This window comes from Cloeon dipterum, chromosome 2, assembly GCF_949628265.1.
Source record: "Cloeon dipterum chromosome 2, ieCloDipt1.1, whole genome shotgun sequence".
Lineage (NCBI taxonomy): Eukaryota > Metazoa > Arthropoda > Insecta > Ephemeroptera > Baetidae > Cloeon > Cloeon dipterum.
In genome coordinates, this window is record NC_088787.1 from 14,413,300 (window position 1) to 14,437,160 (window position 23,861).

The 23,861-nt window shown below is 39.4% G+C and overlaps 2 protein-coding genes across 2 annotated transcripts in view; both read right to left on the reverse strand.

Annotated features, from left to right (window-relative positions):
- The window catches only part of rdx (BTB/POZ and MATH domain-containing protein rdx), an 81,385-nt gene extending 60,145 nt beyond the window's left edge, over window positions 1-21,240 (reverse strand). The window contains exon 1 of the mRNA XM_065481680.1: window positions 21,026-21,240. The gene's annotated coding sequence lies outside the window, so the exon portion shown is untranslated. The remainder of the gene's footprint in view (window positions 1-21,025) is intronic.
- A 669-nt stretch (window positions 21,241-21,909) lies between these two features.
- Window positions 21,910-23,810, reverse strand: LOC135935967 (dnaJ homolog subfamily C member 9). The gene is made up of 5 exons (XM_065478618.1): window positions 23,503-23,810; window positions 23,290-23,442; window positions 23,113-23,223; window positions 22,828-23,039; window positions 21,910-22,777 (listed from the first exon to the last, which is right to left on the reverse strand). The coding sequence occupies exons 1-5, from the start codon at window positions 23,594-23,596 to the stop codon at window positions 22,562-22,564; spliced, it is 786 nt and encodes a 261-aa protein (XP_065334690.1). The 5' UTR covers window positions 23,597-23,810; the 3' UTR covers window positions 21,910-22,561.
- Window positions 23,811-23,861: the final 51 nt, after the last annotated feature.

The following is a 23,861-nucleotide window of genomic DNA, read 5'->3' on the forward strand; positions in this document are numbered from 1 at the left end:
CAAATACCAGAACTGAAATGGTTTACAATAATGAGTTACAAATTCGTTTTGTTTAACTGACGGTTGGACTCACCTCTTTGAATCGGGTTCTGCACAATTAAACTAATCACGTCAGCACAGTGTGGTTGACGGACGAAAACTGAATTCTTGTTTTAAAATCATCTTTCTGCTGTTAAACAATAATGCAAAATTACAATAATTCAAACCGCCGACAATTGTTGGCTTCCAACAAAAAGCAGGACCGCGTTGTTGTACCGCTACAATTACAAAAAGTTAGTAAAAATAATTTTTACCTTTATTTGAAATACTATCTTAACACGAGGAAAAAGCTAAACATTTCCCAGGTTGCCGTTTAAATTTAAATCGGCTCAAAAGTTAGCATGCTAATAAAGCGGCAAGCACTGCCTCCTTGTTAGAAATCATGATTTATTTATAAAATCATTTTAATTTTTCGATTAAGGCAAAATCTGAATTTTAACTGTTCCTTGGTCCTGATTTCATTATTGCACATTGTAGAGATAAACTGTTGCTAAATTCCACAAACAATAAACTTCCTGAACTAACTGCTACAGTCAACAATGTAAAATATTCTTGAATATTGGCCTACAAAGCTATACTATATGTAATTAGTTTTGGCTAAAAGTAGAAGGCTCTTATTATAAATTTTTTAGATCAGATCTTTATATGGTCTTAAAAAATAGGCTGCCCGTTTTAATGCACAGGGAAAATTGAATCCCTACCTGCCGCTCAATAACAAAATCAATAAAAACGGTTGAAATATACCTTGAAATTAAATTAGACCACCAGAAAGTCTTCCTATAGCAGGAGCCAGAGGTTGTAAAAATCATAAAAAAAATACCTGCACGAAAAATTTGACTTTGAAAATTCCCAGTGACGAACAAATTCAATCCTCATTATGCGTATAAATTAGTCATGCAGTTCCATTGACGCTTGAATCCAAGAATTGGGTGAGTTGACCCACGCGTACGGTGCGTCCATCTATCTCCGCTTGTGAGTCAGATAATCGAGAGCGCTGCTACGATCACCAAGGATTTCTTTTCTAGGCGTGATAGCACGACCCTGACCCACTGCACGGCGCTGGAATTAGGTAGGTCAGGCCATTTCCATGTTGGTCAGCCTCTAATATCCACCTTCCGCCTCTCACTCGCGGCTCGGCGCGCTGCGACACTCGGAAAAAACACCCCCACATTTGGAACAAGTGAGAGAGACCTGTCTGGCTTGAAGAGCGGAAAAAATAAATAAAATATACACCACTTTCTCCCCAGACATGGCTAACTGTCGTCTCTCACTCACTTTAACCACTCGTGCACTAAATTTATTTTATGGCTTGCTGCGAAAAACAATAAATTTCACACCTTCGCCTCCTCTCCATTGATGTCTGGCTTCAGTTAATTCGGTTTAAAGAGCAGTTCGCTAAATAGGCCAGGCTGGCGGTCAAACTTCTCATTTATTGTTACGATATTTGACTATATTTGTTCAGGAGCACTTTGAAAAACGCAAGTTTGACTTAATCATTTGCACTGCGTTGTATTACGCGCGAATGAAACTTTCTTTTAGAGTTACAAAATCGCTAGGTGGACTAAATTTAAGTTTAAAACGGCCCTACTCCTTTTACTTTCACGCCATTAATAGAGTGATTACCTTTCTAACTAGCACAACTATCAAAAATGAATAGAACTTTGTTTTAAGAAAAGAGGATATTTAAAAGAAACAAGTAGCAAGAAGTCTACAGAAATTTAGCAGAATAAGAGTTTTTTATTCAATCTTATCATAATAAAAGCAAGATATAAGGAAACTTTTCAGCCAATTTCTCAAAAATTTAAACAGCAATCTGATTCATTTTTAGCTTTTTCCTCTTTTTAGTAAATTTAAAAAGGATTTTTCTCAAATTTCCTCCATAGCTGAACTTTAAGTAACTGTTTTGTCAAACAAAATATTAAATTTAATATTTTATTTTTTGTATTAACAAACAATTTTCAATTAATAATTCATGACTGAAAGCGTCCACGGTGTTGACTCTGCATGCACCTTTAGTCATTGATATTTCTGGGATAATTACGCATTAATTAGCGCTCTAAATTCGAAGGCAAGTCAAGGCAATGGAGCAACTTGGCGCGCGCGGCGCAAACAAGCCGGTCAAAGTAGCAGGCGCACGCACGCGTTTCGCGTTTGGGTGAAAAGCACTTTCTTTATTCTTCTCTAGCTGCGGCACAGCGCAATGCCTGGTTTTACACACAAATGAGACGGCGGCGGGCGCCAAAGTAGGTTTCCTGCTTGCTCTCCAGTTGATGCACTCGTGTCAGCTTTACAACGCGCGGCGCACCGATTTCGAGCAGTTTAGTGGCACGAGGCTGCTGTGCGCGACACACGCAGCCAGGAAAACAGGTGGAGAAGGCCGTTTTGATGGGAAGGCTAGGCGAGCGAGCGGCCTTTTATTCTCATGATCAGCGCCAGGCCCCCTGACCTCTCGCTGGAAACAGGAAGTTGCAGGCAGCGCGACGCACACATAGGCAACCTCCCCGTCCCGTGCTCGGATTTAAATTATTTATTAATTGAGCCGCCAATACGAAATGAGCACAAACCAATAAGACTGGGTACCGACGAGTGCGGTTATACCGGTAAATACACGGCGCTCTTGAACTATTTACGGGGTGTCACGATGGAAAACTATGAATTGTACGCTGTGCTCTATTGCGGCGCGACTCACGTAGCAAATTGTTGATTGATCGCCTCAATTGGATCGAATTACTCAACTCATGCATGTCACTGATAATTATTCTGAAGATCCAAGGGCTTCTTGTTGCAAAATTTTGAGCTGAACGTATAATTTCACCGGATAGGGGTAAGAACTTTAGGAAGGGGCTCGTAAAGAAAGATTATATGAAATTTTAAAATAAAACGCTCACTTTATGGTTTTTAGATTTTTCAAATTTTGAATGATTTGAGATGCTTGGAAATTAAAGTGTTTGTTTTTATTCTAAGTTTATTTTTTCGGTACAATTTGCCTTATGGTAAAAATTTTCTACTTTTTAGCGAAAACATTTTAATGCTCTAATATCTGAGCTTATATAACAAAAATACGTCAAATCCAGTTTTTTTACTTCCTTGGCTTTTGAGGGAATTTGAAGTACTTAAACAAATAATATGTAAACACTTAAATAAAACATCACCGTAATTTTTTTATTAATTTAAAGTATAACAACATTTCTGTTACAATGTAAGGTTAAACCAGAAATTTTTTTGACAACACTGTGGAGAAATCCCATTTCAAGTTAATTTCCAATATCAATATTTGGCAAAAATATATAAAATCTATCAATAACTTCTTCGTTTAAAAGAGCTGAATCGTTGGAAATAGTGTACTTCTTATTCAACTCACGAAATAAAAATTTACTGGATACTCATGTTTAATCTCTTTTACTTAACCCAAGAACATACAAACTTTCGTTTTAATGGGGTTTCCTGTTTCTAAAAAGCTCAACAAATAGTGAAACTATCTGCCACAAATATTCAGTTATAAAATTTCTTGTTTCCCAAACTCATTTAAAGTAAAGCGTCCTCTAATTTCTCCAGCTAACGAAAATTAAGCCACGCTCCAGGATGAAACGTGCAAAGGCTGTAAGCACATTTACACTGGTTTTGGCTTTGTAATTAAAGTGCGGCGAGTCGGAATGGAGTCGGCTTTCGCAGCCTCTCAACGTCTCGTTGGCACAATCGGTGTTGACGTTTTCATTTCACACACAGCGCGCTTTCAAGATGATGATTTCCAGTTTGATCGGACAACATTGTTGCGGCGGCTGGTCGAGCACACGAAAACAAAGTCAGTGGCGATCAAAAGTGGACTGCTCTCTCGGCGACGCGTGAAAAAGGTTTCACCCACGATGGCCCATTTATTGAATAATCATGCGGCGTTGCGGCACACGCGCGAGTGCGAGTGCAGAATAATTGAGCCTGCCTTATTGCTTCTCAATGCAGTGAGATAGCTGGCGATAATTTAATTGATTACTCAAGTGAAAACAATGGTTCGACCCTGAAAAGCCCTTTTATTGGAGGCACCTTGTTTTAATGGAGAGAGGACCCTATTTAGTGAAAGTGCATGCTAGGTCACACACACACACAGTCTCGGAGCTGCAGCGCGGCGAGCAATGCATGTGTGCCACTTTCCTCAATAAACAATATCATTCCAACGGCGACGTTTTGTGTGTGAGAAAAGCCTCCCGATTTTGAGCGTGTTTGCATAACTCATTTTATTATTATTCCCACAAAAGCTCGAGATTGAACTTTGAGCCGCGTTGGTCAGGGCCGCGATAGCCGTTGATTTACATATATATTATTTATTCCCCGTTTGTTGAAATCGCCTTCACTTGGCCGCTCTCAAGAATGTAGGTTAAAATCGAGACTTTTTACTCCTCGTGCATAGTTGGCTTTGAGAATCGCTTTGATTCAATTACTCCGTTTCATCTAAGAAATCGAGGGCTGTTAGAAATACTTATTACACAGATTACCGCGGTTACAAACATTTAAATAACCCTCGCTTTTTGTACAAATTTAGGCAGTGCTATTTAAAATTCAATAAATTAAATCACCTTCTAAAATGCCTGTGTGCTGCTCACCATTTGTTAAGGTTAGGAAATGAGGCGAAAATCAGTCATTCTTGTCATGACCAAAAATCAGAGCGGAGCAAGCGGCGTGTCAATCGCTGCAAATTGAATTTTTGCGCGCAGACACAATTAATGCCATATTATTGCAATCTGCAGAGAAAGGAAAAGAGGCCGCGTGCAGCCTCGTCGGATTAGAAGACCCCGTTTCATTTTCACAAATTTCAGCAACACAAATGGCCAGCGCTGCGCGAGCACCGCGCGCCGCGCGATATTGCTTTCATTTTCAGGCTCCGCCAGTTGCATAACTTCAAACGACGCTTTTTATTTCTTGCACAGAGGCATATCGACGGCGGCCGCGCACTCAACGCCGGCACAACAAACAACAGGTCAACAATATAAATTAACGTGCGTCTCCAGTCTCAGAAGTGTGCCACCTCCCTTGCAGAGTCTCTTATTGTACTTAAAATACATAAGTGCAATACGGATCTTTTCATGTCATTATAATACATAACAACTCGAAAGTCTGAAAGGGTTTTGCTAATTTAAACAATTATAATTCCTAATTTTTTCCACGTTTTTTAAATTTTATAATTGCGATCGACCTCTATTTTCTCATAACTTACGCAATTTAAATTGCTTCAATAAAAATTTGAAGGGTTTGTCACTCCTGAAATTACTCTCGTATACCATATACATACTCTCGACGGTATGACGCAAGTTTCGAACACAATGCGTTGGTGGCCTAGTGAGCGTAGCTCGCGAGTAAATTGGTCTTGCAATTGTCCGCTTTCGAATCAACGATCGACCCAAAAACCACCCTGTCGCCCTCATCGATGCGTATACAACGGCCGAATCGAGGGCAAAGCGGAGTAAATACGCGTGTTTTGTTCGGTTTTCGAGCTCTCTGGGGCGCAGGGTCTCTATTTATTTCGAGAGAGTGCCGCGCTGGGCATATCTCTCGGGATCATTGGGAGCAGCGGACAGGAATTTAGGTTGGCAAATAAAAACGATGGTTGGGATCGCCGGCATTTTAGCGTGGATCTCTAATTAGAGAGGAGGAGATGTGACAAGTCTTTAATTTGCAAGATAAACAAACAAAGGCCGAAGACTACGTTTGGCTCTCGTGGCAGAGAACTTCGTCGTAGCCGTGCTTTTGCTTCCATAACTTTGTTTCGTAAAAATCTCTGGATTAAAAAAGTGTTTTTCTGTGTCGTCGCGTGCGTATATCACAACAATAATAAATAACGCAGAAGGTAGATTTGAATTATATGATCTGAATAATTATCAAGATTTTTGCAATAAGGAAACTGGAATTATAATTTAATAAAATACACTGCGACTGACGAGGAAGACAGACAAACAGTGCACGAGGACAAAATAGTGTGCACACAACACTCGTGAATGCACCCTTTCAAGTAAAAGTATGAGCTTTACCACTCTATGGCTGCTGTTGGCCTGTGATGTGATTTGCAGCAGATGAAATGTTTAATTAAATTAAGCAGTGCATGGTGACCCTGACCTGTGATCCAAATAATTTTCACATGGCCATCAGATTTTTACTCTAGTTTCGATAGCCAAAAAATCACACTTCATCCTAAAGTGATTTTTATGAAATAGGAAGGACTCACTGGTTGCCTGAATTTTGTAATTAAGATAATGGAAACAAATGAAAACTGCTTTCTGAATCGCACCGCTTAAGCTCGTTCGTTTTGATTTATTTTCAGAAAGATTTAATTTGGTTTTTTAACTGTCTTCTCTGATAGAAAAATGAGGTATAGATGATAAAAGGTAAATCTACATGAGCAGACGAAATCAATCTTTTCTTTTCATGATCCATATTTGCAGATTTAAGTTCTTTTAACACTGACCCTATACAATCAAACACAGAGAAAGATTTTGAACTTGTCACATAGAAATATTGTTTCGCTATTTAATCGTCTCACAAATACTGAAGTATCCAGAAGATCTCATACTTATAGTCCCAGTGCTGGCATTGAAAAGAGAAAATCTGTTGAGAAATAGGTTTTCATGATTTTTATTTTTACTCAAAGTTAACTTGATTATAAAATTCCTACAAATTGCATAGAAAAAATTACTTGGAATATTATCTGATCGACGTATAGATTCAGTTTGTGATAGGAATTGAACTAACACATACTCCATAGCTACTGGTCTGAAACAATTGAACTAGTTTGACAAGTCCATTGCTCATTATTCAGCATAATCGATTTTATTCATTTTTATTAACACAAAAAACCGTGACCAGTGGCACGAGAAGAAGTAAAATCCTTGCCCTCGACATGTGCAACAAGTATTTCAGCGCAGTAGCCGCGCTATAAAACAATAAAAATATCCTTGCCTTGGACAACTTTTTGACAAAATCTCGCCGCGAATCACTTTCTCTGAGTGAGTGAACGTTTTGTTTTCATATCTCACTGTGGCCGCACGCGTCGCTGCTCCAATTCCCCAATTTTACACGAAAAGCGGCTCTGAGATCGTCTAGACATTCTAGTTTCTGAAGAGAGAGGCGCAACTAGACAGCATACGCGCCACATTTCTATCGCCTTGCATAATTTCTCTCAAGAATGTGTGTGACTGGTGAAACGTGCAGTTGATTGAATCGAATGTATTCTTGTGAAGGCTTAATACGGAACAAATTGAGCATTTTATTGAGACCTGCAATCATTGGATGAATGTAAAGTGGGTTGCTAAGATTTATTGTTGACATTTTTAAATCAAACTCAGGAACAATTTGCTGCGAGGAAAACCACGAGAATTAAAAATCGGTTCTCATTTTTCGCAAGGTGGCTCTCGTCGGCAAGGTGCTGACCGCAGTTCTTACAATAAAAGGCGTTCTATATATTCGTCAGCTCCCCTAGATGTGGTGAAGATGTACGTGTATTTCATATATATGTAGACTATATGCTAATAGTAATCAATAAATTTACGCAAAAAACTCTAAATTGGCAGAATATTTAAAAAAAATGATCAAAATTGGCCAGAAAGTACCGCAGGACCATTTTTGAGGAAATTTGACGTCAAAGCTTATATCAGCGGACATTATCAAGAATGACGTCAAGCTTCAATCAACTGGTTACGAGAAAGAAGAAAATAAAAGAATTTCAAAGATTTCTAAAGACCAAAGTTTCTCTTATGAAATCCTAACAATGTCAAATTTCCTGTCACTCAAAAACTCCAAGAATTCTAAACAGCGTGACAAATCCTGGTTCTCGAAAATCTTCTTCTCGCCGCGGGCTCTCCTCTATTATGCAGGTAGCAGATTCTTCAAATACCCTTCCAAAATTCAGCATCAATATTCAAATAATATCTATTCACAAGCGAGGAAGACAAATTTAAACCCGCTGACTTAACAAGACAAATACTTTATTATATCACTAATAAGCACACAAAGGAAATAAATGCGGATCACAAGAATTCCGCCTTCGACGCCTCCGAAAACCCACGTCGCTCCGCTACTGTCGAAACTGGCAGAAATTAGCAGCAGCCTGACCGCTCACTCGCCGAAACCTGAAAATAATTTCTGAGTGACGATCTCCCGGCGACTCGCTGCCAATAAACTACCTCAATGTCTCCGACATGGCACCGCGACGGAAGTCCTCAGAATAGCCCACGAGCCCTCCAAAAGTGGAATTCTTACCTTGCCAATATCCTGGTCTATCCTGGCCAGCCCTCGCAAACACAGAATCAGCTATCAGTTACAACAAGGCACCAGAACTCTTACCCGTTACCCTCGTGAACTACACTTTTCCTCGTTCCGTCCTTGTTCGGGTTTTTATATGGTCCTTTCTCCTTCTGCGTCTGGCTCCTCCTCGCTTTCCACATCTAACCCTTTCCTGTGCCTGTCATCTAGAGAGAAGGTCTGCCTCCCCAAAGAAAGAATAACGTTACCGCCAAGCACCCACCAAGCGCCCCTGCCCTTGCATCACACCACAACGTTGACTGGTTTCTGCAGCTGAAACTGATAATTTTTGTCTCACCACAACCGAGATCCAGATTTCTGATCTGATGGGCAGAATTCATATTTTTAATGAACGTTCACAAAGACCCCAAAATGGTTAATTTTTCTACCTGAAAGATTTTGTTCCTTTCAATCCTTTCAATTTATTATATTCGAAGGTCAAAAGCAAGATCAGCATCTGCGGTGCAGAAAGCTTTTCATCCATTTGCTTTATGAAAACGAGCTGAATGGAAAATTCACTGAGCATTTATGTGCAAGCTTGGATTATTTATCTGACGAAACATTCAATTCATTCATTCAATTCTGTTTTTATTTCTCCATAACAGGTCAAAACATGATATTATCACGAAAAATCTCATTAATGGAGAAATTTAGGTATTTGTAATATTAGCGAGCAACCCGCTGAAACTCATGACTGAAGTAAAAGCAAAAGTTACTTCTACCAGAATAACCACTCGCCATACTACAGCCTACTATGAAAAATAAAATCAAGAACCAGCACATCAGCCGCACGTTTGAATAAAATATGGGTCTCTCATTGGAGAGGGTTGGAGGGGGTGGCCACCCCAGGCCGGTCGGCTGAGCTAGGCGCAGGGGAGAACTGGGTCAATGGGCTCAGTCAGTCTTTGAGTGACCCAGATTGTACGTGGGTCGCCTGTTATTTGTCGTGCGAGCGCGAGTGCTAACAGTTTTCTTGTTTATTTTGCTAAAAAGGTCCACGCTGCAAAACACGCCCACGCGGCACGGTGCTCTCGGCCAAAATGCCACATCGTTATTAACCTTGTGCGACAATTAACGAGGCCCCAAGGATGCACTGACGGCTCTTAAGTGTAGCGTTTGTTTAAGACGCGGCGCTCGCACGCAGGCCGAAGCAGGAAGTGCTTAAAAAGTGCAAGCCTGGACAATGGGCGAACAATAAAAACTGTTGCCTCGACAGAAAAGAATTTGGACGCAGATCTGCCGTGGCCTTTGCTTTGCGCAGCCTCAACAGCTTTGTTGTCTGCCCCACTTGGTCAAATAAATAAAAATTGCAATTACCCTTGAGGCCGCAGAAGTCACTTGACAATGGGATAAATCTTCCTATATTTATTTGCAGTACGTGTGTTTCATTCCAAACATGTTCACACTGCTGAGATTTTTTTTATTAAATTGGAGTCACGAGCTTCCTCTTTTTACTTTTACCACTATTTTTTCTTACAAAAAATTACCTGCAATTTATTTAAAAAATAAGCTTTTAAACATGCTCTTCCAGGTAAAGAATTAATTGGATAAAAAAATATCAGTTTTTTTTAAATTTAAGTAAAACATAATTTTGATCCAGCAAGGAAATAATTAAAAGGAAACCTATCATTCATTTGTACTGCACAATGCTACGATTTTCCCAACACAAACAAACTCCAGCTTGTGTCGCAATAGATGAAAATGCAGGCGTTGCTGGTGTGACTCATTTTTCCAACTTATCTGGGTTATTCGGAAATTCGAAACTAGGTTTTGCGAAGTATAAAATAAAATATAATGCAACTAAGTCAACAATGTGTTGGTTGGAGCGGAACATCTGATGATGAGGTCAACTGCTCGTGACAGCGGGGGCAAATTGGAGCACTCTACTTGTTATTTGCTTGGCGAGAAGGCTGCGATATTTTATTACCGCGCTGCGCACGCCGCTTCCACCTCAATACACTGAATGCACGTATTTTCTTACCTGCTTTTCACTGGAAAGTTTGCACACGGTTCACTTGAGGAAAAGCCTTACACAAACGCCGATTCGAATTGCATGCCCTCAATCTTGATTTTGCCTAGAATTTCCAGGCTGAGCCCAAATTCAAACGTAGCCATGGTGTTTTGCAAAACTGGATTATCAGATAAAAAGAGCTCGCGGCACAGAATGGCGCAGAAATAACTTTCCCGCCGCTGAAACGGTTAAAGAGCAATCGTGCTCGCACACATGCCGCATTTCTCAATGCAAAAGCGCCTTTTTATTGAAGAATTAACTGGCATTTTATTGCAGCCTTAATAATTTCATTTTTATCGGCACAGCTCGTGAGGCGCCGTGCAACTTTGTTCACACATTTAGCCTACGAAAACATATGTTTCAGCAACCTCGTCCGAAATTACAGCCAGTTTCTTTATTTTATTGCATTTACAGCTGAAGCAATTAACAGCTGAGCCGAAATGAGGACCGATTTTCCAGCTGCTCTGTTTCTGAAACATCTGCCATTCCGGGTATCAACATACGAACAACACATTGCGGAAATCGCACGCTTGCTTCAAAAAATATAGGTCGCCTGGTTTCGTAAATTGCAAGGGTATAGTGTATTTTGGTGTACGATTTTCCTCGTGGCTTCGTATTTCTGGGTAAACAAATTTCAGGGTTTATTTAATTAGAAAACACGTAAACACATTGGGCCATTCAATTCGAAACTATAAAATACAAGTTTTCTTTGATGCTTACAAAATGACGGAACTCCTTGAAGAATATAAAAAATTGTAGAAATATTTATAATAAATTATTTAGCAAAAAATGAGAGTTTGACAACATTTAGGGCCAAACAAATCTAACTGCTGCTTATTTTGTCATTACCTCACAAAATTTTCCTAACAGTTAGAAACAAAATTTGCATAATTTTTTTATTTTCTAAATACGAACAGATTTCACCCCTTTCTCGATTTATATTTTATTTGTTTCCTTTAAATCGAGTACAGCTAGCAATAAAGTCTTTAAAGTTTTAATCAAAGTAAATCTTACATTATTATATGAAATTGGCTTTGAATAAAACTGCTATTCAAACTAAACATCAATCATGTCATTTGAAGCCCTAATATACATAAAGAGATTAAGGCATGGTTCAAGTGTTGTGTTTGATAATAAGACGGTGAGACGGTGTTTACGTAAACACCGTCTACAATTTCGGGCCCTGGGCGGAGCGGGAGAGACAAGGCGAGACAGACCGATGTGTGTGCTAAATTCGAATATTGTGCATCTGCTCCCTGTGCACTCGCTGCTGCTCTTGTGCTGCTCGCGATAAAAACGTGATGACCACATGCGGCTAAAAGCTTTTAGGTCGCTGCCTCCTCCGCCTCCCTCGGCCCACATTTTCTGCGTCTTGTCCTTATCCAAACACACACACACACACATTCAGATACTAACTGCACGCTTGTCGAGCGTAATTGTGCCGATCAATTAGTCGGCACGCACCACGAGAGCAAGACCACAGCGCATTGACCAATCCATTTGCATAGGCTTCTTTGGATAATCTGTCACTTTGCTTGATCAACTCGTTTGTTTGAATTCTAAATGACATGTTGTGAAGTCCTTTTAATTTAGTCACTACAAAATATAAAATCTTTTAGGTCTGCAGTCTGTTTTTACTTTGAAGCTTACAGATTAATCCTTTGATTCCAACATCTAGATGTAAAACAAGCAAATTAAAATAAAATTTATATTGAGTGTGAAAATGTAACCAAGGAAAAACAAAAGTAAAAGGGACATAAAGTAAAAAAATGTTGTGACGAGACACTGAATTAAAAAGTATTTTTAACATGATGAGAGTGAAACTCTTGTCGCATGTTTGTGCTGTTGGGTGACAATTTAAAAAGAAACTCCCTTTTACTTTAGTGCGAAGGTCTGCGAGCATCACAGAGAATGACAATACAGTATATTATGTAGATATCGCGCGCTGCGGTGCTGACGTGCCGAGTAGCATGGGTCATTTCTGCAACGCATAATTTCCAGCTTTGATGTAATTTAATTTGGCTGCGTGGTGTGTGAAATTGCGGCAAAGAATAGTGCAGTTGCGACGCGCGCTTTTCAACGCTTTCATTTTGTGACACTAATTTCTGGCTTTTGCTGGACGGTAATTGTTTGCTGACACATTTTTCACAGTGTTAATGGCCCCCTAACGTTTTATGAAAATAAAGTAATAGAAAAAATGCTTTCGAAAGTGCACAGTTTGTATTTATCGGGGGAAATTACGATTTAAAATAACCAAACGAAGCTTACAATTATCTGTTCTTTTGAACGGAAAAAAACAGTTTTTGATAAACAAAAATAATTAGACCAAAATATGAAAATCGTTAAGTTTTAGTACATTATAATAATTTCCTCAACATGGAAAAAAGTAACCCACAAATCCCGGTCTCGGCGGTCTCAGCCCACATTTTTATCAAATTTTCGTGGCTGCCGGTCGAGTCCTTGCCCCTTTTCGATAAGAGCGAAAAGATTTTTCCGGCCCGAGGCCGGTTCGCACTCAACACCTTGAACCGCGCGCGTATGCAATACGAAAATAGCAACGGGCGGCGAGCGCGCGGTGCAAGTCAGTAGTGGGCTCGGAAAAGGGTCAGACGGTGAGGACGTCGACCCCCCAGGTGACCCGATCCGTGCAGGCGAGCCGTCATGGGGGATGGCGCAAAAGTGGCTCGGCAGTTGCATAAATAGGGCGCTAAGGTGGGTGCGCGGGGGGTGGGGCGCCGGGGTCGACGAACCCCTGCTCCATTATGCTGATCAGCCGCATCTCGTGCACCGGCACCGAGAGAGAGAGAGAGAGAGAGAGAGAGAGCCTGACCTAGCGCAACTCCCCGCTTGTGAGCAATAAAATTGATCTGTCTGCATTTCAAGTTGCAGGTTGCATTTTTTTACAACCGCCGCCGCGAAAGCATGCGCTCTCTTTTCCTCCCTCTCTTCAATGGGCGTCTGAGACTGACGGTCGGTCCGGTGCAGTGTATGCCATTAGTCTGCATTGCACGTGAATGCATATTTTCCACCACATCTGCACTGTTGCAATTTGCGCAAAACGTGACGCTTTGAACATTTATTATTGCTTTTTTGTCGATTCAACTCTCGCCCTGATAGCAAACAACTCACGAAAACTCACGTCCCAAAAACATGTTACTGCCCCCACAATATTTTTTTGTAACGCTGGACATTCGTTCCGTGGAATTCATTCACGCATGCTGCAAAGGTGCAAACCAGCTAGTAGCGAGTCAGAAAGCTTTCGCAATCCTCCAAAATCCGAATGAACTTGTCATTGCAATGCAAAGAGAGTCAAATGTAGGCGCAAATCAGCCCGCACTTGAACCCCAAACACCGCTCGGATTCACACATTGCAACGTGCACGCAAAGCATGTGCTCAACAATGCAAGCCAACGACTTTTGGTTTGCTCTTGTTCATTTGGCATCAAGTTAAAAACATTTAACAGTGAGAAGAGGGAAAATTTTAAGATAAATAGCGTGACTTTAGATTTAAACAAATTCTGAAACCCAGAAAAATCTTTGTCAGTGAATAAACCAATCCTTAAATATGATATAAGCAATATAAGTCTAAATATACCAGTACTTTTTTTACGAATGTGGCGACAGGATTTTGCTTTTAAAAATGGCAAGCATTGTTTCCCTATATTAAGATGGAAATTTTACTAAATAATGAGTTTCTGCATCATCGTACACCGAAAGATTTTGTCGTTGAGAGTACTTGAAATCTTCCCTCACGGGCTTTAAATTTTCGAGAAAATTAAAAAATATATATTCTAGCTTGGTCCTATTGTGTTATTTTCTCATTTAATCAATGTAACCGACCACTTCTAAAAGCCCTTAATGCAAATCAATAAAGGCAAATCTATATAATGCAAACAGGAATTTTTTCAAGGGAAGAAAAAAAGAAACGGAAACTCAATTAAAACAACGCATAATGGAATTTGATTGCATTCAAACTTGAGCTAGAAAATGCGTTTCTTGCTCAACACACTGATTTGAGAATTAATATTGGTTCCCAACATTATTTGTTTTTCTTTTGGAATAGGGCGTTGAAGGGGGATGTTGCCCTGCTGATGCACAAACACATTTATTTTCAATTTAAACCCATGTCAAAATGTGCTTTTCGCTTATGCTCATAACTCAAAACGAATTTTCCGCAACAATTATCTAACAGTCTCGGTCGGAAAAGCACAACTGACGCGAGTGTGAGCATGCACCATTAGAGTGAAAATTCTTAAATCACACGAAGCACGCTCCGGATTTGCTTTCCTCATTGGCACAGAAAAACGCTCTGCTCAAGACCGACTTCAGTGCTGTTGAACCCGCGCACTGCAAATATTCCTCACGAGATATTTTCCTCCGTAGCGAGAACTCGCGGAAAAGACAGCGAGAAGCATTGGCCGGATTTATATCCTGTCGCTCCTGTAATTGCCACTGGAACGATTCCGCAATGGCAGAAAAGAGCAGTCACCACCGAGAGCGTAAAGTGCTCCACAAATAGAAAAGCATTGAATCTGAGGAAAAGTTTGCGACCCAGCAGTGAGACGGCAGCGAACAGAAGCAATCCCGTTTATAATGCTTGCCTCATTTTTGAAATACTAACAGAAAACTGCTTCTTCTGAAAACGACTGCGAAATGGTTTTTATGTCTCTATATACTCGCTCTCCCCTTTTATGCAACTATTGTTATGTAGATTGGACAGTTTTTCCTTCAGGAATATGCTGAGTATCAAGTTAATACAGGCTTACCAGGCAGAGACACTTTTAAATTTGTCGATCATGGAGGAAGCACTCACTTAAATTAATTGCGAGTTATGCATACCGCTGAACAAGGATTGTGCTGAATTGTTTACTCTTTGCGCATCAAAAATTATTCAATTTTTTAAAGAGGTCAATTAGCAAGTTGGATTAGAAATGTTCAGAGTTCATTCTATTCTAAGAAATGACCTAATTTTAGGCTTTAATTGGAGGAAATATTTTTTATCTGAATCAAAATTGCTAGATGCCTAGATTAACAAAAAATGGTTAGAGCAGAAAACTACGTGCGTGGTGGTTTCTGATGGTAGTTTTCCGAAAAAAATTAAATTTTGTTTATATTGGTATATTAGGCCGGTCACGGTGATTCGTCATTCTCTCTCTACGCATGGAAATGAAGATGGCATCGCAGAAAAAGGTTAATGTGAGTGTGTGCAACTCGCTAACGGGGTTACAAACATGAAATGCCCTTGTTTTCAGCAGCAGATTGACGTCAGCCTGGTTGAGCGCAGAGAAAGAGAGCTTGTTGCAGGCAGGGCGATTGCCCTTGTTTCAAATAATCATCTTGCAGGTGCCTCGTCGCTCTATTGTTCTGCAGCAGTGTTGCAGCGCGAAGATGCATATAAGAGGAGGCGGAATTGTGCATTTGTGCAGAGAACGGGGATAATGGAAATATGCGTGCGCGCTTCGTGCGGGGGAATGTCGCGCAATCTTGGCTCATTCTACTCCCCACAAATGCAACGAGCAGGAGCAAGCCAGAGCAGATTGGGGTTGATATTCAACTCCAAATAAGTAGAAAGGATTTGTAATTATTATTCCAGTGTGGTGAATGAAAATGGTATTTTAATAAAGTTGATCGCTCAATCATGTTTCACAGTTGATCGACCTTTAATAAATATATATATATATATATACACAATAGCCTGGAAGTAGTGTTGCTGAGTCACATCGCTCTTTACTGATAAGATCGCATGCCAACCCAAAAATTTTAATTTGATAGCTGTGACGATTTTTAATCGGGTTCAAGGCGGTCTTAATGTTGATTGTCACACTCCAATGTAAGGTTTGGTATTACTTGCACGCATAATCAAGAATACCACGCAATCATTGAGACGGTTTTAGGAAAAGGGGTCATAATTGCACAGTTCATTCAAGTGGAAGGAAATGATAAGAAGTTCAAACATTGTTGATTGCTAGCCTCGTAGAAGAGCAAGTTTAAACGTGTATTTAATATTACTTCAAAATGTGTTTATTTTTAATTAACAAATGCACACTTAAAAACTACACTCTCTTTTCCTCATTCATTATGGTGCAGTTAAAATACCTGCGGCTTGTGTCATCTTGGCGAGCAGGCCTATTTTCAGGACTGGAAGAAATTGCACAAGCTAAATATATCCCGAATGAGCCACTCTTGGGAGCATTAAATGGGGGCTGAGACGAGGCCTCGCGTGACACCAGAGTTGACCTTCTGACCTCTTCCTACCCTCAATTGGCCAATTGAAATGCAAATGCAATTATACAGCCATCCTGCTTAATTCAGACAAATTGCTCAAAGCAATTAGCCGGGAGAGAAATCGTTATTCACTGCATGGGATGCCAATAACTTCCATCAGTATGGAACTTAATACTCAAGCGAAGATTATGCAAATGCTGCTGAAATTTTCAAAAATCTCAGCAGGCAGAGCTTTCTAGCCCTGCGTTGGAACCTCGTGACTAGCCAATAAATATGCCGATTCCAATCAGAGCTTTCAAAAGAATGGAAAATAGGTAAAAGTTTCAACGGCTGCTCTATATATTTATGCACGAGAATAGTGCATATTAAAACAAAGAGAAAATCAACTCTCTGTGCTAATTTATATGAATTCCATCACAGGAATGGAACGGGTTTGCAATTCAAATGTCTCGCTCAAACCACGGTGTAAAGTTTAATCAGAGTAATCAGCAAGTCGCGGCTAACTGTATTGTCGATGATCGTATAGAAAGGATTCTCTTGTGCAAAAAAGGACGGCGAATGCAGCACGAGGCTTGAAATGTGACTGCCAGCAGAGTCACGTCAATCCGAGAATGAGAATCAATCAGTGAAATCTAATGAGCGGTGCGGCGAGGCGACAGATTTTCACATGAAAAAGGCGCGAGGTCTGCGTCGGCAGTAAAATCAGAACAAAAGGCGCGCGCGAGTAAGGCGCGCGTGTGTGACAATATACCTTTACGACTAACTTAACGTCAAAGTCGAAAGTTATTCCTTGCGCAAGCAATTGCAATAAATAATGCGCGAGACGAGGAGAGCGGCTCTCTCGTGTTCCTGAATAAATCATTTCACTTGCCCTTTTTCAAGGGAAATCGCGCACGCTCGCACAATCGGCACTCCGCCGGACGAGCGGGATGGGCCGCCCAACTCGGTCAGACACAATCGACAATTACCCTAGCTTTTACTTTTACAGATAATAAAAGCTGAAAAGCACCTCGCTCTTTCCCTTTTACGGCTGCCTGTCATGGAAATTGGCATAGATTTTTGTTTTCGAATTGAAACCAAATTAAAATAACCCTTTAATGGGTTTGGCAAATCTAAACTAAATAATTTAATAAAGGCATTGTCTAGTTTGGAAGGATATGTTCATTTGCGTTTTTTCACAATTTACAAGTAATTAAAAATTAACAAATAACACTCCATACTGATCAATTTGAAAAAACCCTGGAAAAATCACCCTTGATTTTTATTTAATATATCATATTTGACATCGCATTGATTAATATTTCACTTTTCAATGATAAAATCATAAAGCATAAAATAGACTACTGAACTTTTTTAATTGAACAATTATTATTGCTGGAATTTAAAATTTATTTGATAATTTCATATTTTCACAAAAAAGACTTACATTATAAGGGTTTGAAGTTTCAAGTCGATTAAGACAGAGCTTTTTCATTTAATTTAGCAAAAGTATTTTAAGGGGTAGTTGTATTTGTTTTACACAGCTTTCTTGGTTTGGAATTTGGCTGATTTATAATTATCATCCTCCACCCTCACTTCACGTACGGGATTCAAGTTCTACGATTCGTGCTTATTTGGCGTCTAAAAATAATCAGATATGCACAGCAACAAATAGTCCACAGTCTTGAATTCTCAATTCAATATTGTGATAATTTTTTAACTGCTACAATTTAATTTGAGAAAATCTGGCAAGCTTCACTTTCCTTTGATGCAATGAAATAAAGAAATGTTGCCAACGTACACCGCACGAGCACTACTTGGTCCGTTTTGCATCTGAAAAGAGACCTTCTTCACGGTCGCGCGAGACACGAGCAGCGTGTGCCGTATTGAGAGCAATATTTTCCGAGAAAGCCGTTTTGGCGCGCGTTTGAGGGCGCTGAATAATTGTAGATAATGTGCCTGCGAGTGTGTGTGTGTTGTTTGGTGTTGGGGAATCAAAGGCAACGAGGTGCTGACCCCGATTGAGAGAGCCTGCACAAGACCATTTTACTCAGCTACGCTCCATAAGCAAACAGGTCACTCTCCAGCCGGGGCCGAAAGTGACAGTCCCATTGGAAATCGCCACGCAATTCTTTGCTGCTGCTCTCTCGTTACAAATTGTACCTGCGCGCGCGTTTTCTCTGTGCGGCTGAAATCTTTTCAGAGATACCCTGCCCGATTTTCACTTTCATTTGGTGAAAATAATGCGAAATGAGCGCCAAAACGTGGGACTGCTAGATCCTCGACTGTGTTCCCTCAATGCGACTGAGGAAGACTATGAATAATTATTCTGCTTTTTCTTTTTAGGCTCAGGAAGTGCGTGCAGACGCGGAAATGGCCGATTCAATCAATCCTGAGTTTTGTATTAGAGCCGCGTTAGGGTATTAAATTGCCATTGATAAATAACGAAGTGCAGTTTGAAACCCTTTAGCTTTTCTTTCGTTGCGTTTCTTTACAATGGGGGATTGTGACGTGTAAAATGACGTAGGAGCTTTACAAGGTACAAATTAAGAACATTTTGCATTGTTGACTATAGCAAGTAGTTCATTGAGTGAATTGTTTGTGAAATTTAGCAATAGTTTATCTCTACAGTGTGCAATAATGGAATCAGGTCCGAGGAACAGGTAAATTTCATACTGTGCCAAATTTATCGAAAAATTAAATGATTTTTTCGCTTGATTTGGATCCCTCTCGTCACAAACTTTCAAATGGTGAGCGAATTTTCAGGCAAATTTCCCTTTTGGCGAAAAAAATCATGATTTCCAATATGGAGACAGTGCTTGCCGCTTGATTAGCATTAAAACTTTTAAGCCGGTTTTCTCAAACTTTTGGAACGGCAAACTGACTGGTTCCTAATTTTTAGGCAGCATTTAAAGAGAAAGGTAAAATCGATTTTTCACGAATTTTCTATAAGGCTTTACTTTAATACATTGAAATTCAATGGACATGTTTTAAAAAAGAAACTCTTGACCTATTTTCTCTATTGTTCCCTTCCGCCCCTGCTTTCTCTAGTTCAAAACAAATAGTTTGCTCCACGTGTCCCTCTTTTTTGACTCCCTCCATCATTAAATTTTACCATTACAGACTAATAGAATATTATAATTGTCACCATTTTTTATTATTTAAAAAACGAATAGATCATGAACAAAACAGCATGATAATATATTTTAGGCTTTAATCGTGAGGTCAAGCTATTGTAAAAAATATCGTACACGACATCCTGATAACCCACTTATTGTTAGCGTGATGTACATCAGCAATTGCAAAATTTTATCTGTTCGCAAAACCAACACTCGCTTGTGTGCATCAATTAATTTTGCAAGGCCGTGACACAATCACCTGGCGCGACTTGATAATCAAAGATCAAATATATGTACTTGGTTTACATTTTCAAGCGCGGAATAAAGGTAGCGCAAGGGAAGCAATTAGGCGCACTACTCACTCGCTAAATAGGTGCGAAATAAAGCTTGCTGCGTGTTGGGTGCACTGAATAAACAAAGCGGGTTTTAATTGTTGGTTACGCGCGAGAGCAGCCCAACAAATTTCCCTCGGCGACGCAGCAAAAATTTGCATGGAACTCGTCTGTTGATTGCCGGGTTTAGTATTCAGTCGATCTTATGATTGCGTGTGGTTTATCTATGCTGAATGAGAAAAAGGTAAAATAACAATAAAATCCGATGCAAGATAGCGAGAACTCATTATTGTTGGGGATGATCATGAGCAAAATAAGCTTGGGAAACGTAAAAGGCAAGATTTCATGGCAAATAATAATTTTTCAAGGTTGCGCCAAAGCGGGTTTCCACAAAAAGAGCAAAAATTTTCTGATCACCTGATAAAAATTATGAAATTGTTGAGATTCTTATGATACTTCGAATTCCTTGCAGTTTATTCTCCCCTCTCTTTTCAGCTATCTATGGAAAATTATTGGTTAGGTTAAGTCCTAAACTGTAAAAATTTCGTAATTTTGAAAATCATAATTTAACTCTTAACTAGCGATTAGCATTCACAAAATTTTAGTGACGGAAACAGTCAAACTAATTGACAGGATGGACGCTAAACTCATGAATTATGTTGCAGTTGTTGTGCGGAAGTAAAATTGTTAATTAAACGAAAAATAAATCATGAGCATCAATATCCATACAGAGGAAGAAATTTTCGAATTAAACCATTTGCTTCGGCAGAACAGAACTTAAGGTCACATATCGCCCGTGGCACGTTCTCCTAACAGTCCAAGACTGTTAGCGCTAGTTAGAAGCTATTATTTATTGGACTCAAGAAGGAAAAACCCGTACTGAAGAGCAATGTCGACGACAAGCGGTTTCTGCCATTGCTATGCGATGTGCGCGTTTAAGCTTTGCAGTGTACGATGTCAAAAAGTAACCTTCACGGCGATCGTCATTGAGTGTCATGCCCCCGAGTTGAAAAAATATCATACGTGCGAGTTCCTACCTTGCACCGGGTCGCCTTTTGCCTTCGTTAGTCGCTCACGGGGACGATGAATCCGCAACCAGATGAGGTCATCGACCAGTCTCGTACCCAGGGCGTCTATAGCTCACCCCCTTGGGCCCGTAAATTTAGGAAAAGATGATGTAATTCGCAGTCGGAATCAAATTCGCGAGCACCAGAACTCGCGAGACAGCGGCCATACTTTCAGGAAATAGCACAGTCTGGTGAAGCAGATTGGCTCACGAGGCCGCAACGTGTGGACACGGCGCGGCACCTTTTGGCTCACTTCTGCAACTTTTTACTTGACATTTTAATAATTACTCTTGAATTAATTGATTTTACTGTTTCCAAGTAATAGTTTCAATTAAATATTTAAAACTTTTAAATACAATATAATTTCCCATAAAACTTCTAGCTTTAATTTCACCACGATTTTGGACTTTCCATGATCGAGTTTAATGGCAATTTCTCTTATAATATGCTGCTAAATATTGATCTTAAAATTAGCAAAATTCATGGAATTAAAAGTAAATGCACTTTTGGTTCATGTCAAAAGAAACATATTCTGATTCTGAAGAAACTACTATTTTTTTGCCTGAATTTTGGCAAATCTATTTTTCCATTGTACCGCTCGCTATATTAATTTTGCAAACAGGACAATTCAACGTATACATTGGAAACTGAATATATAACAAAATTTCCACTTACATACTTTTTTTATTAGGAAATTATAATTCAGTTTTTCTTTAGTTTGCTTAAATTTAAATTTGTTCAAACCATGTCTTAACTTTTACCAAAACGTCATATTTAAAAAAAAAGACTAACATGTGCAACTTACAAGGAAACATGAGCTCCATAGCTTCATAAATTTTTCAAAGCCATCTAATTTGTAAAATGAGTCAAAAACAAACAGAGGTATAACAAAAAATGACGGGTGAAATTCACTATAAACATTGTCACGAGGAAGTCCTTTTAAGCCCTTTAAGTTGTCTGTAACAAACTATTCAGGAAGAATATAAAAATAAGAAACAAATTTGAGCAGTTAACATTTTCAACTAATAGAGGAAACAAACATCGCACCTGTAGGCATTCTCAGTGCAGTTTGTAACTGACAATTCAAAGTTTAAAAATCTCTTATTCTCATATTTTCTTTTCCTTGTAAGAAATAAGAGACAGACTATTTAGAGTTAAAAGATGCCATTGAAGGTTCCTACGAGCCAACACAATACTTATAAAAATAGTAGCAATCTTGAGGAACTGATAGAAGTTAAACGATTTCCTCCATTAGTTGGATTGATATTGACAAGTAAAATTAAGCTAAAACTGATACTCAAGAGGTGGCAAGCAATTACGCAATAAAATTAAATGAATAATTTGAAATACGCAGATTGTCTGCAAACTTTATACATCGATCATGTCCTATTAAACAATGATACAAAATTAGATCTTATTATTATGCACATTTAAATTAATTTTTCAAGGAATATCTCATTAACCGCAAATATTTTGAAGTTATCGTCGCTGCATGCAGTTTAATGATTAATTATCTCTTTGCCTTTTACGCCCAGAAGTTCTGGTTTCCTTTTTTTTCGCCTTGCCTCCATTGCAGTACTTGGCTTCAAGAGCCGAAAAGAAATCATTGGATGCCCCTTCTCTCTGCGTTTTCCTCTGTAGGATGGCCATGGCAAGAGAATCTTCATCTGGCACTTCTTTGTCCTTGACAGCCTTTTCAAATTCCTTCCTCCTCTTCACCATCTATGAATTAAACACTGTTGACTGTTCACTCGATATAACCTATAATTTACCTTCTGCTTCCTTCTTTGCTTTCTTTGTTTTGGCTCCTTAGAGAAAGCATCATAATCCTCAATTTCTTCATTTTCAATCATTTCCTCTAACATCTGGACCAGCCTATTTTCATCCTCCATCTCAGCAAAGGGAACTGCGTCCATAATGCCATTCATATCTCCTCTGTGCATGTTGTATGCATCCTTCAAATCATCTCGCTCTTCCTCAGAACCTGATTCACATTTTAGCACAATAAATATTCAAATACATATTTAGTCATAAAAAGCATCTCTGTGGTATTTTACCTTTGTATTTCTTCTCATAATCAACAATGTCTTGCTTTGATACAGGTTTGAAGATCGATCGCCAATAATCAAGCCAATCAGCATTCAAATCAAAATCAACATCTTCCCCTCCTGCATTTTGGGCAATTCAGAAATTATTAGCCGTAAATAAATATGTCATTGTGATTATTAACTGACCTGAATTATTGTACACCTTGCGCTTTTCTTCATCGCTTAGGACTGCGTGTATTTTGCCTAGTATCTGGAACTTCTCAGTGCAAATCTTCTTCTCTGCTTCTTCAACTCGGTCAGGATGAATTTTCAGGGACATCTTTCGGTAAGCATTTTTGACTGGATAAAATTAGCCCAACAGTTAATACAACTTTAGCACATCATCCAAGGAATCTTAACCTTCTTTCTCTGAAGCTGTAGATTTGATTCCAAGAACTTCATAGAAGTCACGCGACCCGAAATGCTCTTCACATAAATCTTTTAGGGTTGGCATGATTTAAATGCTATTGACAATGAGTAAGAAAGTCGCAACAACTGGCAAAGAGAGAAATAGATATGCCTTAAATTTCAGTAATATTAATTGCAATAATAGCTGGATAAGTGTTGTGAGTGTTTAGCTGAGATGATCTACAATAATCGGTCGCTGGGCCGTGGGCCGCCAGAGATGTCAAATCACTAAATCGACGAAATTTCGCGGGAACATCAACACAGTCAAACACAAACATCACCTGTTTTCCCCTCTCCCGATGTAAGTTTCG

Coding starts and splice junctions, on each gene's coding strand:
- LOC135935967 (XM_065478618.1), bottom strand. CDS start 23,596: ATGCCAACCCTAAAAGATTTATGTGAAGAGCATTTCGGGTCGCGTGAC. Junction 23,443..23,502: donor TACAGCTTCAGAGAAAGAAG/GTTAAGATTCCT, acceptor AATTTTATCCAG/TCAAAAATGCTTACCGAAAG. Junction 22,778..22,827: donor AGCAAAGAAGGAAGCAGAAG/GTAAATTATAGG, acceptor TTTAATTCATAG/ATGGTGAAGAGGAGGAAGGA.